Source organism: Procambarus clarkii, chromosome 20 (assembly GCF_040958095.1).
Source record: "Procambarus clarkii isolate CNS0578487 chromosome 20, FALCON_Pclarkii_2.0, whole genome shotgun sequence".
Taxonomy (NCBI): Eukaryota; Metazoa; Arthropoda; class Malacostraca; order Decapoda; family Cambaridae; genus Procambarus; species Procambarus clarkii.
The window spans coordinates 46,401,180-46,420,069 of record NC_091169.1 but is presented as its reverse complement, the minus strand read 5'-3'; the positions used below and the strand labels follow the sequence as shown (position 1 = coordinate 46,420,069).

Below are 18,890 nucleotides of genomic sequence, written 5' to 3'. Positions count from 1 at the left end.
TAGAAAAGAACATAGATTCTGGTAGTTATTGATAACACTAATATTTAAAAAGGCTAGCTACAAATGAGTCTTTTCTGGGGGAGCCCCTTTCGGCTCCCTAGAGCTTATCCAGGCTGATATGCTAATGTCAGACTTTGGCATCAGTCATGTGTATGGAGTTCTGTGGGCCTACCGGGGACCACGAGCCAGAACCTGGCCCCCTCAGAGAGGCATGGGGAGCAATGGCCTATAGAAACCCCCGTGTGGTTGGAAGCATTCTATGTCTGCCATCGACCGGGTCAGGCACCCAGAAATGTAAGCATCCAAAAACAAACCACTATTCTGGTGAAAATTGCTACCAAAAGCCGAACAAGTGGATAGAACTCCCCAAAAAGAAACAATCAAAACAAAAAGAAACAGTGTTCACCAGCCCCAGTGTTTCCACCACTCGGTACCTTGTCCACTCATACTGAAAAACACTGGCGAGTTCACCTTTCACATGGGCCAGCCGACTGACACAGTATCAAGAGGTGTCTATACCCCTCTATTGTTCTCCAGCTACTTGCTGGCAGAGGACTTCAACCACACGCTGATCGGGATCACAAACAACCATATAAAGGGGTAGTTAACCCATGGCAGAAGCCTCTAGCAACCGACTAGCAGCACTTCACTACAGGCATCTCATTGTTGTCCGTTACTCTCCCAAGCCAATCCCAGGTACGTCGATCTATACCAACACTGCGTATATTAGCAGCTAACACACTGCTCAGATACACGGCGGCTTACTTAGTCTTCTTCCAGGACCAAGCTGAGAGTACGTGGACTGCCCAAGGCAGTCTACCCTCCTCAGTATGACTGCTGCCACACGTCACCTCTATGGACATAAAACGTCATCCGTTAAATGGACGGTACACTGGCGAAACCATGAGGTAACACTCATTCCCGGGAGAGTTGACATTATGCTCTGTAGCACAATCTAGGTGGCACTGGTCTTGATACGCCCACCACCAGAGGTCATCCACAACGACCGCTCTGTCTGACCAAGGCAGGAAACAGGAGCTATTCATTACTGCCACACCACCACCAATAGATGGCGTTGTCCACATAGCGTCCAATATGAAAGGGGGGGGGGGTTGGAGTGCAGACCCATAGATGGCGCTGGAATTGCCACTCTACACTCCGACGAATGTGATGAGACCATAACACTCCCCCCCCCCTCGCTAGTGGCACCTTCGACCCAGAGTCCTGCGAGTTTCATTGCTTGTTTGTGACTCGGTTATCCGGTCTTATGCTGACTATGCGGGTGCAGGCAGCACGGGTGTTGCACGTTGGGTTCAGGTGGTTGCAACGCGTTTGGTTGTTTGCTCCCCGGACACCCTGAGGCTGCCCGGTTTTGGTTGTTGTGATGGGGCTTGGAGGTTATCTTGAGATGATTTCGGGGCTTTAGTGTCCCAGCGGCCTGGTCCTCGACCAGGCCTCCACCCCCCAGGAAGCAGCCCGTGACAGCTGACTAACACCCAGGTACCTATTTTACTGCTAGGTAACAGGGGCATAGGGTGAAAGAAACTTTGCCCATTGTTTCTCGCCGGCGTCCGGGATCGAACCCGGGACCACAGGATCACAAGTCCAGCGTGCTGTCCGCTTGGCCGACCGGCTCCCCCGGGGGGTGTTGGTTGCTTTGGTTTTGTTCCTTCCTCGGCCCCTTATCTTTCCCCTGTTGTACATCTGGGGAATCAGGTTCCCCCCCCCCCCCTCTTCCTCCCTGCATCCGGATCCTTTTTGTCTGTGGGTTCTGGGTTGGGGAGGGGATTCGATGGTCTTGAGACTCGGGTGGTCTCGGGGGTTTCCCCTACCGGGGTAGCGTTGGAAGCATTCGAGCCTGTTCCTCCAGCTGAGTTGTATGAATCTGTCAGTGGGCTCCCTTCTTTAGTCATTTTTCGGCTGCCCCAGCCTTTTCTTGTGAGGTTGGGGCTTTGGGGGGGACGACTCGGTTTCAGAGCCTGCCGTGGAGGTTCTCGGGGTTGGGGAGGGGCTGACTTGGGGGGGGCCTCGGGCCCCGTTGGACCCTGCCGGGGTTTTCTACCCTCAGTGCGGGGCTTGTGGTTGTGGGGAGTGGGGTCTTTCCTTCCCTCTCTGCATAGGAGTTCTTGGGCATCGGCCCCCTCCCTGGGTTTGGATCCTTGTCCCTTCAGGTCCATTCGGTTCCGTCCTATCGGTGGGCGGTGGGTACTTTTTTCCGTTTCTACCCCATTTTCTCTGGGGCGGGACTTCTCCTTCATGGAGGCATGGAGGGGTCGTGTTCCCCTATTATCGGGGTTTCTGCAGGACTTTTGGTCTCGGGTGCAACTGTGGCTTTCTGAGCCTTCGTGATTTTGTTGCTTCTGAGAGATCTCGGGGGTTCAGGAAGGTCTTCAATTCTTCCCGCATTGTTGGAACGTCTGTCGTCTTCCGGTGAGGCTTACCTCCGGTCCTTTTTGGACTCATTGGTCCTCTCCTGTGCTTCTTGGTTTCTGATACTCTCATTCTTTTGTCACTATATCTTCTCTCCGTGCTCTGTCTAGGCACTGCTAATATTTTGCAATACTCCTTGTTGGCACCCTCCTTGCTGGGCAGAGTTGTGCGGTTTGGACCTCATGCGTCCTGCGCATGTGCCGTGGGAGTTTTTGTTGTGGATGGTGTAATTACCTAAGTGTAATTACCTAAGTGTAGTTACAGGATGAGAGCTACGCTCGTGGTGTCCCGTCTTCCCAGCACTGTCATATAACGCTTTGAAACTACTGACGGTCTTGGCCTCCACCACCTTCTTACCTAACTTGTTCCAACCATCTACCACTCTGTTTGCAAAGGTGCATTTTCTTATATTTCTTCAGCATCTGTGTTTACCTAGTTTAAATCTATGACCTCTTGTTCTTAAAGTTCCAGGTCTCAGGAAATCTTCCCTATCAATTTTATCAATTCCTGTTACTATTTTGTATGTAGTGATCAAATCACCTCTTTCTTCTGTCTTCTAGTTTTGGCATATTTAATGCCTCTAACCTCTCCTCATAGCTCTTGCCCTTCAGTTCTGGGAGCCACTTAGTAGCATGTCTTTGCACCTTTTCCAGTTTGTTGATGTGCTTCTTAAGATATGGGCATCACACAACCTCTGCATATTCTAGCTTTGGCCTAACAAAGGTCGTGAACAATTTCTTTAGTATATCGCCATCCATGTATTTAAAAGCAATTCTGAAATTAGAAAGCGTGACACAAGTGCTGGTGTTCCCGTGTCCTTGCTCTCTCGAGTGCTTTGCCCCTCACGCTCTCCAGTCTCGTCCCCTCTCCAGCCCATGCCCCGTAGATGCTGGGGGTGTTCTGGATTGCCGCTATGAGGAGGATGCTTGGTTTTCCCTGCATATTTGCCTCTACCCAACTCTTCTCCTGCAGGTGTGGCTCTGGCCCTCTTCCTCTGGCGGTACTCCCGGATTCCTCTCGGCTATGTTGTGTCATGACACGTTCGTGCCTCCATTCTGCAGGTGAGTTTATGTGGTCGGGCGTCTCTTTCAGCCAGGCGCTGGTTCGTGGCTACGGATTTATGAACATAAGAACAAAGATGACTGTAGAGGGCCTATTGGCCCATACGAGGCAGTTCCTATTTATACCCATCCGGTCCCACTCATATACACGCTCATCACATGCTTAAGTCAACTAAGGGGCCCCACCTTCACCATGTTTCGAGGTACAATGGTGGAGGTACATGTTATGGGGTAAATGTTACACTTGGGTCATGATGTTATGAGGTGACATTGTGGTGTGGCTTGGTACTGCGGATCTGTGTTGGGATTTGGTTGTGGCGTTTTGTTTGGCCCTGGCATGCTTCTTCCTGGGGCTTTCCTTTTTCGTCTGTGTTGTTTGTTACTCAGTGGGTCCCGGCCCCGTTTTTCATGGTCTTATCTGGTTCACTCTTTCCTTGCCCGTCTTGCAATGCCTGGCTTAACCTTTCCATATACAATGGATTCTCTGTGTTCACCTAGTTGTCCTTACCTAGCTGTGCTTGCAGGGAATGAGCTCTGGGTCTTTGGTCCTGTCCCTTTCGGTCCCGTTGTTTCCTGTCTTCCTTATTCCTCATCTTCCTTCGACGCTCTTGTATCTGCATCAGGTCGATTGACCTGCGGGGTAATATTTGAGGGGTAGTTGGATTGTTTTGCGTGTCGGTTCCTCATCAGGGCTTGACATCTGCGAGAAGCCCTGTACGAGTTAATTTACGCTTGTTTGTGTTGTGTTACCTAAGTGTCAGGGGTTGTAATAGTTCTGATGTTACCTTGCCCCTCTTGTTACTCCTTGTTGTGTGGTTTAGTATGTGCTTCTTGGCACTTGCTGCTGCCTTGCAGTTACCTTTTGGTGTTTCTGGGCTTGGCATCCCCGCGGCCCGGTCTCCAGGCTTCCTCGTTGCTCGGCTGGTCGTCCAGGCTGTTTGACACCACTGCGCGCTGCCTGACGTATTACTTACAGCCTGGTTGTTCAGGTATCCTTTGGAGGTGTTGCTCTAGTTCTCTCTTGGTCACTGTGAGGGGTCGGCCTGTTTTGCCCCTTATGTGTCATGGGGGTGTGTTGGACAGTCTCGGGCCTCTGATGTTGCTGGAGTTCTCTGAGTAGGGAGCTGGGTTGTACTTTGTCCTTGTTCAGTTCCCTGCTTTTGCACCGCCCCTATGTTTTGTTAATTCCCGGCTTGCCAGGTTTGGGTTCCTGGTTTCCTGGCTTACTCTGCCAGTTGCCATTTTCCGAATCTTGCGGTGTCACTTATCACGAGTCTCGCATCGGGACCACAGTGTCTCCGATCTCCCAGTGAGCTCGCTGGCATTGGGAAGTTTTCTTTGGCTGTCCTTCCTTTTTCTTTCTGTCCCTTCGTCGGATTACTATGTTTTCTTGGCGTGGTCTGGTCCTTCTCTTGTGGAAGTTTGGGGCCGTCATCTTGCCACATACTGTGTTGCCTTGTCTCATGCGGCGCTGGCGGAGCTGCTCCGGGTTGCTTCGGTTTTGGAAGTTGCCTCGGCACCACTTCATGAATCGTATCTGGCATGGTTCAACTTCGGCCTGCTCTTGCGCCGCTTGAGCCATCCTGTTTTTTTGTGCTCTTTTCTCTTCTTGGTTTGTGGTGGCCCCTTCAGTTCAGAGTTGTTTTCAGAGGCTTTTTTCTGGTTGATGTTGGCCTCTGGGGGTCGAGTTGGAGTGCTTCATATCCTCCTCCGGTGCCTGGGTTTCGGCTCTTTTGGTTCTCCTGATAGGTTTATTCGCTTGCGGTCATCTCCTTCTTTTCTGGCGAAGTTTGGCACGGCTGCTTTCTGGAGGGGGTCCTTGGGTTGTTTGATGCTTGCTTGGTCTGGCCAGGGGTGTATCATGTTTTGTGTTCGGTTGCGGCACTGCGCCGGGCTTGGCGTGCCATGGCTGCCGTGACTGGGGTCGCACATTGGGTTGTTCAGAGTTCCCCTCTTCCCTGTTCCAGGGTGTGGTTCTCTCTGGTCGTTCACGGGGTGGTTCAATCCCGCCAACCTGCTACCTCTCCCTGTGCCCATGTTGTTCGTTGGTTGGCTCTGCGTTCCTTCGTTGATGTTCCTGGGCCTTGTCGGGCCTGTGTGGCCTTGGGTTGGCGGTTGCAGTTTTTGTCTCCACTTCGCATTAGGGGTGTATGTATTCCGCCTGCCGGATTAGATCCCTCTTGTATTCATCTTTGGGTAGGTAGCTCCGGGGAGCTGACTGGGCTCCCCCCCAGAAAACCAGCGTCGAATGTAATGAAATGCCATTTTCTGGGCGAGACCTAGATGCTCCCCAGCATCCTTCCCTCCCTCTCTCCGGTCTGCGTTTTTTCGTGTGTTTTTGACATCCAGCGTTAGAACTGAAGGGTGGATGGCCGGCACGAGGGTCTGGGGCTCCCCCTTCCCGGGGAGAGGGGAGCTGCGCAGACAGGGGCGCGGCAACGTGTGACGTCATGGTCATTTGCTTGTTTCTTTTTGGGGAGTTTTATCCACTTATTCGGCTTTTGGTAGCAATTTTCACCAGAATAGTTTTTTTTGGGACGCTTACCTTTCTGGGTACCTGACCCAGTTGATGGCAGACATAGAATGCTTCCAACCACACGGGGGTTTCTATAGGCCATTGCTCCCCATGCCTCTCTGAGGGGGCCAAGTTCTGGCTTGTGGTCCCTGGAAGGCCCACAGAACTCTATACACATGACTGATGCCAAAGTCAGACATTAGCATATCAGCCTGGATAAGCTCCGGGGAGCTTCTGGGTCTCGCCCAGAAAATGGCGTTTCATTACATTCACCGCTGGTTATTTTATATGTTGCACATATAAATTGTCTTTAGTGATTTATTTTATTATGCACTATTTAATATAAGATTTTTTTTGTTTCTTGTAGCAACACAAGACTTGAACATCAAACGGTCAGTATGATACTTGAACTGTGCATGCTTCATAGCCTCGACAGCTCTCATGCCCTATATTCTATAAGCTATAGAATATAGCCTATAGGACAAGCATGTAGAGTAGAATCTATACTACATGCTGGCCTTTTCTGCACCTTTTATCAGTGCTTCATAAATGGTAGTACTTTACACAAGTAGTGTTTTATTGCTGGGTATGCTTAACTAGTGCTGGGTGGTGTGTGTGTGTGTGTGTGTGTGTGTGTGGCCTATAGCAGTGTATATCATCTTGCCTGGTGCTTTGCTTAAATACTGTATATGCTTATACTTCTTATAGAAAATTATATGGTCCACTTTTGCTCTCCTTGTATCCTTAACACTTTCGCTCACCCCGCGCGCCACCCCTCAACTGCGCGATATGGGCCCCAGCGTGTCACGGGAGCGTGCGTTAATTCCGAAAAGTGTATACTCTCTTCAACTTTGTCACCTCAATTCTCCTTCTACGAGATTAAATTTGGTATCATTGTGTTCACAATAAAATTCTCTACAGCACTAAATGCATATAAACTCCAAAAGCCCGGCTAATTACCCGCAGCAAACAGAGAAAGTGCGAACGAGTTACCCGGGAGCGCGCAAACGGGATAAAATGTTTTCACTATTTTCACTCTGGTCACCTCAATTTTTGTCCTAGGTCTTTCATTTTGGTCTCAATGGGTTCGTAATAAAATTCTCTAGAGGAGCATTAGCATATAAAATAAAAAACCTGGTCACGCTCCAACCGCCGACGAGTTGAAGACGGGCCACGCGTTAGCCGTGAGTGAGCGCTCAGACGCCTTCCTGCTACACTCCCAATTCCCGCCCTTTTCAAGCCTTTCTTTCGCAATTTTCTTCCTGGAAGGGCCTTGTTCATGATTACTATCCATCGTGGAGTAAGCGTAGATAGTTTCTAAAGCCGCAGTAAGAAATATAGCCACGGAAAATAGCCGAAATGTTCACACGTTTGAGATGCGAGGGGAGGCGACATTGATCACAACAGTGGAGCAAAGACAATGGGCCCACGGCATGTGCCAAGCCGCCTGAGGGCCACGAGGCTCAACAAAGAAAATAGGAAGACATCAGCGCACATTTTAAAACCAGTCCCCCAAAAATCGGAAAAAAACCTGATTTTTGGCGTTTATTTAAAGTGGATGACGCAATGCTGCGTCATCCTCGGTATTACCGCCAGTAAACGGATGACGCAATGCTGCGTCATCCCCGGTATTACCGCCAGTAAACGGATGACGCAATGCTGCGTCATGCCCGGGCGAAAGTGTTAAGTCTGTGTTTTATTTCAAGTATGTAGGGGAAGTTTAAACTAATTATTAATTGACCTTAAATTATTACAGTACTCTTATTTAAACAATATTTTTCAAATTGGTTGTTTATCTTATACAGGTATTATTTTAAACTAATAGAGTCAAGAGAACAATTCATCTTGTGCTGTAATTGGTATATATTTATGTTCATCACGAGAGTATTCTTCCACAGTTCCTATAATGCTACCGTGACTAGTCAAAGCTTAAAGAAAAACCCAATTATCAGGGACAGGATGCCTCCTCACTTATTGGAGACCTAAGAGGCACAATAGTAGTCTCAGTTTTGCATACATTGTGTATCCCCCTTTAATCGAGATTAGCCCTGGTCTCTGGACATAGATCACTGTTTATGCTCACGTAGCTGTGAGAAATTGTTTGTCATGAATTTGCTCGGGTCGGTTTGCAGGCTTTAGTCCCATGTAAACCACCAATGCCGTCTGACAAGCTGTGTACTGAGACAGATGGGGTCCAGATGGGTGGTAGACGAGACTTTCCTGTAGATTTTCAACATGCTCAGCATTCCCTAGATAGATCTTTTTGCATCCACATGGAATCAAAAGCTTCATGTGTAGCTAGTTTCAATTCACTATTGTAATGCAAACAGTGAAGAGTTATGCCAGATACAATGATGTCAAGGGGGTAGAGTGGTGATTAAATCCCATTCTTATCATTGTGCTGACATTCTGTGGAAATTTGCGCCTTCATGTGCTTTCTCAACTCAAGACTTGGGAAATTTGACCCATACATTTGAGTCTGGTACCTGCCCAAGATCCCCCTCTCCTTTGCTGGTAGTGTCATCTTGTTTTGGCTTTTCTTGATATGTCTTTGCTGTATGAGAAGTTTGTTACCTGCATGCTTAATGTTGAAGCCAATAGAAATTTGATGTATTTCCAATGCGGTTTTTATTTTTGTTTTTTATCGTATATGATGCATATTTGTGTCCTTTACAATATGTATACAGTAGAAAGGTCATAATGTTCCATGGAATTGTGATGCATCTGTCAGTAATGTGTCCACAATAAATGTTTGTCACAATATTACTTGTTCAAAATTCACTAAAATTACAATATGTACAGTTTCACACACTGTTTACACATTAACACACTGTATTACACGACACACACAGTACTTCAGAAGTGAGTGATAATCAACGAAGCAGTCCAGTGCGACTTCACTCTCGATGCACCAGGTACAGATACTGTTTAGCTTCCTGTTTCTTCATTCTGTGTGCTTGCAAATAACGCATTCGTGTACACCCTTGGCTTTAGTATCTGTAGGTGTTATGTAGCCAAGCTTGTGAAGTGTAAGGTAGTCTTGAAAAGATTATAGGAAAAGATCAATTTGTAAGGTAGTCTTGAAAATATTGCTTTGTAAGGTATTCTGGAAGAGATTTAGTTATTCTTGAAAAGATCTATGGAAAACACCATCAAAGAAGCCACTAACACTGCTCATCTCTGCTACTTGTATCAGATGCATCATCACTGAACCCACTAAACGATTCATCTATGTTTCATCTATAAAAATTTGAGATAACATGGGTGGCGCTCAGATACTACTGGATATGCTTGCTCACTGCATCGTCCTCATTGGTGCTGTATTACTTGCTTCTGACCCTTGTGTTAGGTCCTTATTGTGCCTAGCTTCATCAATATTATGACCCTTATGTTCTTCAAACAATTAGGTCTGAATTTCATCAACATCAGAGAGTGATCTTTCAACACCAAGTCAGACAGGTGTTTGGGAGCCAGAGGTGCATGCGCTACCCATGGTTGCTCACTCAGTACTAGGCCAACCAACAGCCCTAGGACATTCTGGGAATTTTTTTCCAAGATGAAGGTCCCAAGAGCCTATTTCATACACAACCTACTGCGCACACATTTTGAATGGGTACGAAATATTCAAAAGGTGTTTTCTCGGTTGGCGCAGTTTCCCACCGACCAAGTTTTCTCGGTTTACGCAGCAGTGGTTAAGAGGAAATAAAGGGAAGTTTGTTTCCTAGAGTCTGTAGATTTCTCCGAACTCTGACACCGGGTAGGAACTGAGGATGTAGCAGGCATTCCCTCTGCATTGCTACACTGAGGCACTGGAAAAGAAAACTTGTTGCTCTAAGATCTCTAGTTTCAATGAGCCTGGAACCAAGATTCTCAAGAAACCTCCTTGCACTCTCTCCCCATGGTCCAAGGATCTCAGATCCTATTGGAATGAAATTGTACCAGTGATCTATTTCCCTGTACTCGGTTGACTTGTCTCTTTCTCTGTGTGTTGCTATGACTCCTACTTGGCCAACAGAGAGGTTGATGTATGTGGCTGCCAGGCTGGATATGCAAGTAGTATAGTCCCACGCCAATTGTCTGCCATTTTTCAAAGGTGCAGTACAGTACATTAATATATTTATTTTTGTGGTCTAGAATGGATTAATCCAATTTACATTACTCCTTATGGGAAAAAATTGTTCAGTACTCGAACAGATTGGCACCTGACCGGCCTTCAGGAACCATTTAAGTTTAGGTACCGAGGTTACGCTGTACCAGTCGGCCGAGTGGACAGCACGCTGGACTTGTGATCCTGTGGTCCTGGGTTCGATCCCAGGCGCCGGCGAGAAACAATGGGCAGAGTTTCTTTCACCCTATGCCCCTGTTACCTAGCAGTAAAATAGGTACCTGGGTGTCAGTCAGCTGTCACGGCCTGCTTCCTGGGGGTGGAGGCCTGGTCGAGGACCGGGCCGCGGGGACACTAAAACGCCCCGAAATCATCTCAAGATAATCTCAAGATAATACCTCTTTGTTTTATTTTTATTGTTATTGTCTTCCACTTAGGACTTGATTTAGGTATCACCTGATATTGCATTTCTCAGATATTGGGGTTTTACTTTTCTGAGCAAGTCACACTTGTTCCCAGGACCATCTGTTGTTCCCTCTTTCTTAGGTTTGGGTGGTTTTGTAGGGCTACATGTCAATTATGAGGTAGCTCAACCCTGTTTTTTTCAGATTCTGCTGCCTGATGATGGTCTAATTTAGTGGCCAAGTAGGGGTAACTGGCAGTTTGGTTACGTGTTCCATAGTCACTTGTGCTGAACGGTAGAGCGATAGCCTTTGCTTCATGCAGGTCAGCGTCCCATTTTCAACCGTTCAAATTGTTGGACACCTTCCCCCCCCCCATCCCAAATCCTTGTCCTTGTCCTGATTCCTTCGAAGTGCTTTATAGTTGTAAGAGCTCGGCACTTTCTCTTGCTAGTTCCCTTCCTTTCCCATAGTTAGGAACAGTAAGCCTGGTAGAGTTATTGAGGTCCCCCTATGAACCTTTCCCCAAGGTGTAACCCACAACAGTTCTTTACCTTCAGAGCTACCTATTTTACTGTCTAGGTGAACTGAGGCATCTGTTGAAAGCAAATACAATATTACCCAAACATTTGTCCTGCTTCAGGAATCGAACCAGAGACCTCTCGGCTGTGACCCAACTGCATTTACTACTGCTTCACAGGACTGTTAGAGTACTACATGGCATCCTTGGAAAAGCGTGACAAAATTTGCTATGATATTTCTGGCAGCAGCAGCATTGCCTGGAAAGGACAGTGACAATATTTATGCTGCACCAGTGCAAATTGCCACCATGCTCTAAGCATACTTTTTCTGAGGCTATCTTATCTTGAGGTTATCTTGATGATTTCAGGGCTTAGCGTCCCCACGGCCCGGTCCTCAACCAGACCTCCTTTTTGCCCCCCCCCCCCCCCCCCGGAAGCAGCCCATAACAGCTGTCTAACTCCCAGGTACCTATTTACTGCAAGATGAACAGGGGTATCAGTATGAAAGAAACTGCCCATTTGTTTCTGCCTCCACCAAGATTAAACCCGGAACCTCAGGACTACGAATCTGAAACGCTGTCCACTCAGCTGTTAGGCCCCTAGGAGGCACATGCTTTAAGGAGCAACAAAGTTGTTTGCTTAGGAATGCCTTTAAATAAACCGAAAGCTTTATTTATGAGTAAAATATTATGCATTACTGTTACTGTTAATTTTGGCTCCAATGAAAGTTTTTATTTTTTTGACAGGTGATACTCTAAATGGTAATGATGATGATGGGCAAACAAGCTCCTCTCCATCTCCAACGTTGTCACCACCACCACCACCTCCGCCACCACCACCAACACCTGTAACTCCTTTATCTCCTACTGTTGCATCTTTCCCAGATGATCCTTTTTCCAGTAAGTTCCAGGATGCGGGTGAAGAACGTACTGCACTTCTCTCTGCTATTGGTGGATTTAAGAAAAACAAGCTGAAGAAAACGGATACAAATGACCGAAGTGCACCTCGTATCTAGGCATGACTAGTGCCCCTTGTGTTATAAAATTGGCCACTGTTCATAACTGTTTTTGCTATATAGTGATACTCCAACAAGTGATGCATTTTATTTCTGCTTGAGACCAGGAATAAATTGCTCAAGTAATATGAAGTCATGGGAGTGGGAAAATTTACAAGGGTACTCCTCGAGTATTTTGTAAGGAGTTTAGTCCCACTATTGATGCTCTCTTTAAATATAAGGTGAAGTTGATGTTCCTTTTTTGTTTATATATATAAAACTGGTCAGCCGTGCCATTTACATTATGAAGAATATATTTTAAGTTATATTGTGTGTAGGTTTCCAAGTTCACGAACCATGATTAGATTTGTTGATTTCCTTTAATAATGCCTGCACTCTTTCAAGTACAGCAGATAGAGTAAACATAGTGCAGGGATAGTTGTCTGATTTTCTAGCTTGTCGAGTTATATTCCATTCCAAAACTAGGCATTTAACCCATGTTCATGAGATTTGATTCTATTACTTGCATTGAGATTTGATCCTATTACTTGGTGGAATGGAAACCGAGCCATAGGGATGTTGATCCTTGAAGCCAATGCAAGGGAAGGTAACCTGCACCTCCTTGGATAAATTATGATAACTTATATTTCTCATTCATTATCAACTTTTAAATGACACCGATACATCCTTTGACTAAATATTCTTAGAGATTTACAGACAACTAAACGGGAAAAATACAAATGGTGAGGTCACTGAACGTTCTTAAAATTCACTGAAAATACAAACCTATGATCAGATGCAGATTGAAACATTGGTGCTTTAAATACAAGCTGGTGTATCATGAAATTTCTAGTCAACTAGTTGATCTGGGTAGGCTTTCCTTGGAAGCACTTAAGTGTAGGGAATAAAATAACTTTTTTCCCCTTAACTATTGATTGATTTTTCCTCTAGCTACACTTGCACTGCTACTTGATATCTACAACACTGAGACCTTACTCCTTTCTGGGAGCTCCCCATCAGGGGGTGGCCACAGTTTCTCTAGAAGACTTTATCACCTTTTGCTTTTTCAATCTCTTATCTTCCTCCTCCAATTTCTTTCATTTATTGTGCCACTCCTCCCTCCCTAAATATTGGTTGTCTGCTTTACCATTTGATCCCCTTATTTCACCCTTGTACAGCATTCTTATTCAATAATTCTCAGGCATTCTTCTGGCTTGCTCATATTACCTGATTGTATTGTGCTTAAACTCCACTTTTCATTCTTTCACATCTCCCATATACTTAATATACTCACCCATATGCATCGCCTATGCTTCTTAAAAAAAAAAAAAAGTAATTTCCACTCTTTGAGTAGTCTTTATGTTGGTATTATGAATTGCCAACGTATTCTTGATAATCTTTCTCCATATTTTCCAACATTTTTTCTGGGGACAGCCCCATCAGCTCCTTGAATATCTTCTTGTTTGCATACCGGGGACCATGAGCCCCCTCACCAAGGCGCAGGAAGCAATGGCCCATGAACACTTTAAATGGGGTGTTTATATACGGAGATGTGCAAGAGACGGAAGTTTTCCTGTACTAGAGCTGCATGTGCTTATGGTTCTTTTCCCTGTTCACTTTGTAGGTACTACCCTTGTGTGGTCAGAGTTGCCTTTCCTGGGGCATTCCGGAAACACTCCCATCAGGGAATGGGGGGTTTCCCAGCCCTTGGGGTAAGCTGGGGGTCTTTGGCTTTCTGTCTTGCTCTGGGTTAGGGAGTGTTTATGGCTGGTGGGGCCTGCTCTTCAGCTAGTGATGGCACACCATTGTTTCTCCTGGGCTGTTTGGTTGCCGCTGTTGTGCCTAGGGTGTTTTGAGCTTTCACTTCTAGTACGCTTGCTTCCTGCTGGGGAGTTCTGCCTTTCACCTTACTAGGTGTGTGTGGTGCAGATCTCTGGTTCATTCTGGACTTGTCTAAACTGGTTGATTACTTGCCCCTCCTTTTGGATGACTACATTGTCCCAGGTCTGGCTCGTGCTCAAGCCAGGCATTTGCATGCTTTTCCTGGACCTCGGAGATGCTTGTTGGCTCGCAACCCGTTCTCGCAAATTCGTAAAGTCAATATTGACTTATTAAATAAGTGCATAGGTGACATACAAAACATAATAGATACCCTTAAAAAGCTTCATAGAAAACACCGACCTTACCTAACCTTGTTAGTATCTTAAGATAAGCATCTTATAGCTTTGTAATTACGAAGCAATAAGATGCTTATCTTAAGATACTAACAAGGTTAGGTAAGGTCGGTGTTTTCTATGAAGCTTTTTAAGGGTATCTATTATGTTTAGTATATCACCTATGCACGTAGTTAATAAGTCAATATTGACTTTACGAATTTGCGAGAACGGGTTGTGGCTCGCCCCCATGCATCCGGGGTTCAGGGATTGGTTGGGTGGTGGTGGAGCTACAGGCTTACTGCTTTCGAGCTCTTCCTTTGGGCTGCATCTGGCACCTTGCATTTTTACACTTGACTCAAATCGTAGTGGCCCATTTTTGTCTGCTAGGTCTTCGGGTCTTGGCCTACCTCGATGACTAACTGGTGTGGGCTTCCACACCAGTTACCTGGATAACCTGGATAACTCGGCAATTGCTCAAGCAGCTATGCAAGGGCCTGACCGTTGTCCTTCTGGTTTACCCATTGGGTTAGGTTTGGCTCCAGAGCTCTTTGGTCCATGCCTCTGGAGCTGGTCACTTCGGCTAGCTCTTCTGCCGAGTTCTCGGGGTTTGGCTCTCTGCGCTGTTCATGTTCTGGGAGTGTCCAACGTTCTGGCAGTTGGTCAGTCTTGCTTCAATCCCCTTTCCATAGAGTGGACTGTCCATGCCATTTCCTTCCTTTGGCTTTGAAGGACGTTGGGCGGTCGAATTTGGACCTCTTCGTGCCCGTTTGGTCTCGGCATCTTCCTCTTGACATGCCGCCATTTCCCGACTACAAGATTTTCATGGTGGATGCTTTTTGGCACGACTAATTGAAGTGAGGGTATCTTTATCCTTTACCCCCGGTCCAGCTGTTGCTCTGGCTTCTGGCACATCTAATAGTCTTACAGGAGGGGAGTGCTTCTGGCTCCTTGGCAGCTGTTCAGCTCGGTCTTGGTTTTAGGTGCTGCTTGCACGGTGTCAGAACCGGGCATTTTTTGTGGCTTCCCCTTTATCAAAAGGTCAGGCGAGTGGAGTTCCTCGTTGATTCTGTTCTCCACGTCTAGCGTGTTGATTCATGATCACCTTTTCTATGGTGATCAGGTTGATTACTGTAAATTTCCCACCTGTAGTTCTCTCAACGTTACCAGGACGTTGGCAGTCTTCTTCATTTTCCATCCCTCCGTTGTTGTCTTGGCTTCCATCAGGTTGCTCTGTCTTTTCTTTTGACTGTTTCTTGGTCAGCGTCTTTTACCAAAAGCTGTCAAGTGTTCTTGTGAGGTTCGGCTTGTGTTCAGGTTTCCCATTTTCTTTAGCCCCATTTCATAAGCTTCTAGCGCTGTTTCACTTCCAGGCTGTTCTTGCACCGCCTGAGCTTGCCTAGTCTCTCGGAGGCATTCCATCTTTTCTCTCTCCTGCTCATTTTTGGGGGTGCCTTCAATCTGGGTTTGTTTTTGTGGTTTTTGTTTCTTGGCTCTGATTGGGCTTGTGTTGGGTGGCAGCTGGCTCCTCCTTTGAAGCAACCAGTTTCCACAACCAAATATTCTGGTTGTGGCTGCTGGCTTGGTTCATCCGGATGTTCATATCGCACTTTTTCCAGTGGCGGTTTTCCACCACTGCCTTTATCCCCTCCGGTTCTGCTTTGGTGGGCACTTTGTGGGTTCCAGTTTCCCTGGGTCCATGTTCCAGGGCTCGTGTGTCTTGTACTCGCCTAGTAAGACTGTCATTTATCTGCCGTTTTGTTTGGCCTAGTCAGCCTACGGTCTTTCCTTATGTTTGTGTTTACACGTGTTTGCTGCTGTCTGCTGTTTTCACTCGTGTCTTGGGCAGATATTTGGGCACGAGGGGTTTGGCAGATTGCCGTTGCCCCTGATTTCTTGTGGCCTTGGGTTGCCCTGGAACGCCTGTCACGCTTGTCGGTCTTGCCATTGGGTTGGTATCTACTATGTTTCTGCCTCCCTGGTAAGTCCCCTGTTTTCTGTTCTCTGTGGGTAGTTAGCTTCAGGAAGCCAACAGAGCTTCCTCAGAAACCAACGATGAATGTAATGAAACAACAATTTCAGGGTGATCCCTGGAGGTTCCTCTACGGTCGGTGGATTTTCATTTTCCAGGACTGACGATTGACTGCCTCTTCCCTCCCAACAAAGGGGGGGGGGGAGGTAGAGCTAACTAGCAGGGGGCTGGTTTAATTTTTTTTAATAGTTCTTTTGATGATGTGGAGCATGCAGATGCTGCCACTAAGGAGACCATTTGCACTTGTCCCATTTTCCACAAAGGTGTTCCTTATTTTGACTTCTACAGTAATTAATTCTTCCATCTGTGCCTGTTGGTCTTCTGTTATTGGTAAAAACTGCGTACTCTTAAGGGTGTCCCCATGCCCTTGCTCCTACCACTGCAACCGGCATTGGGAAACAGCTCAGGCAAAGTTGGCCATACACGTTTTACTCGCAGGCACTTAATGGAGTGCCGCCCTGCTCCTTATTGTCCCTCTTCTTGAGGTTATCTTGAGATGATTTCGGGGCTTTTAGTGTCCCCGCAGCCCGGTCCTTGACCAGGCCTCCACCCCCAGGAAGCAGCCCGTGACAGCTGGCTAACACCCAGGTACCTATTTTACTGCTAGGTAACAGGGGCATAGGGTGAAAGAAACTGCCCATTGTTTTTCGCCGGCGCCTGGGATCGAACCCAGGACCACAGGATCACAAGTCCCGCGTGCTGTCCGCTCGGCCGACCGGCTCTTATGGTTGTGTATATCCTTGTTAAATGTCCTGACTTCCAGGATGTGTGCACTTCTTGCTTCCAGACTGTCTCTGTCACCTGTCCCTCGATAGAATCCTTGGTGAATCGGATACCTTTGTGCTTGGTGCATACAGTCCTCAATCTTTCCATTAATGTTTGTTTTTATGTGCAAACATTACTATTCCTAGACTTCTACAATGCTATACTTGAAGATATTCAAAATATCTTTTAGACTGAACATGTGGCAACCAGCTAGGGATAAAGATCCTCTGGAGGGAATGGATAATAATAATAATAATATTAATACTGTATGGACAAAACATAATTTCTAAATTGACAGATTAAAATTTTCAAATAAGATGCAGGTTTTACTTCTCATTCTTAAGTATGTTTTTAACAATTTTAATTCATCCAAATAGGTACTACATTTTTTGTAAGATGTTACTGATGATTTGTAATTCACCGAGGTTTGCTAGGGTTGCAAAGATTTGGCTGGAGTTCCTAGAATTTGAAGTACAGTACTATACTGCAGACCATGTATTAACAAATTATTTGGAGAAATATAATTAATATGAATTCTGAAGTTCTGAAGCGTACATTCATGTTGATATCGTGTTTATATTCATGCATCAATATATTGTGTGGAGGGGGTGCATTTATATGTATACATGTGCACACACATGTAATTACCTAAGTGTAGTTACAGGATGAGAGCTACGACATGTACAGTATTGTATGTGCTTGCATGCAAGCATGTTCATATCGGATTTTTATACACAGCGCACAGCAAGGAACTTTTAAGATAAATAATTGTGCCTCGTGTATTTTGCATTTACTTCTTAACATTTCCAAAGACTAGTATCAACTAGTCTCAACTAAAGACTCATCCAGGTATCAACCTAGTACTGCATGTGCCCTGATTAATGTTGTAAAGGGACTTCACAACTTTCTCAACAGTTGTAATAGTTCTCAAGATTTCTATCAGGCACTCCAGTATGGCTTTATGCTCTTCATAATACATCAAGAGCTTTGAGAGCTGAATAAGGATATGTAGTATATTAATGTAAAGAAAATTTAACTAGAAAGGGCCTGTAAATAGTACCACTAAAGAAAATGTTTGAGTGTAATATGTATGCTTTCACCATTGTTGTTGTTTTTGTTTAATATGCTGCATATTGGCCCAATATGTACTATACTGTATTTCCATGAAGATAGCCAATGCAGACAATGTCATATTTGAGGACATCTTGAATTTGTACAAAAAAATAGTTTTGAATGGAGTTTACAGGTATAAATCTGTTACACCTTGAAGTGTGTATACTCACCTAATTGTGCTTGTAGGGGGGTTGAGCTTTTGCTCTTTGAACCTGCCTCTTTACGTCCACTCGACCAGCTCTACTAGTTGTCATCTCTTATCATTTCTACATTATAAATTGTGTATGGAATCTGCCTACACTACTTAGTGCATTCCATTTCTACCGACATTAAAATTTTACACTCTGAATTGATTAGGTATTTGGTTCACCCACATTTTGTTCAAGTACCATTTGTGCTAATAAGTGTCATTATTTGCCCTTACGTTTTGTGCATAGTAATTATATATACAGTAAATATATACTGTATATTGGTATAAAATTCCACCTAATAACCAGAATTGTATAACTAGGCTTAATAGTTATTCACTATTTAAAAATTTATATTTAAAAATTAAAGAGTTTCCAACTGCAAGAGCTGTTGTTTATTTCTTATACTGTATCTGCAAAAATTTATCTGCACATAATGAAATTACATGATTACATTATTAAAATAGAGTATGCTGGTTACTAGATTTTAGTTGAAATTTAATAAATGTTGGTATTTTATAAACCCCTAGGTAGCAGTCATCATCAATTGTTGATTTGCTGTGAAATGCAATTTATCATGTGACAATTTAAACTGTCTTGGGTTTTCATGTA

At 45.4% G+C, this 18,890-nt stretch overlaps 1 protein-coding gene across 3 annotated transcripts in view; it reads left to right on the top strand.

Moving 5' to 3' along the window:
* Positions 1-18,663, top strand: part of LOC123755293 (PX domain-containing protein kinase-like protein) — a 201,120-nt gene extending 182,457 nt beyond the window's left edge. Inside the window, exons 12-13 of one of the 3 annotated variants that reach the window (XR_011229216.1) lie at positions 6,374-6,558; positions 11,780-18,663. Coding sequence is in view for 2 of the 3 variants with exons in the window: in XM_045737762.2 (XP_045593718.2) it covers positions 11,780-12,048 (269 nt within the window). In the remaining variant the exon portion in view is untranslated. The remainder of the gene's footprint in view (positions 1-6,373; positions 6,559-11,779) is intronic. The other 2 variants (XM_069327916.1, XM_045737762.2) reach the window with 2 other exon arrangements.
* The last annotated feature ends 227 nt before the right edge of the window (positions 18,664-18,890 follow it).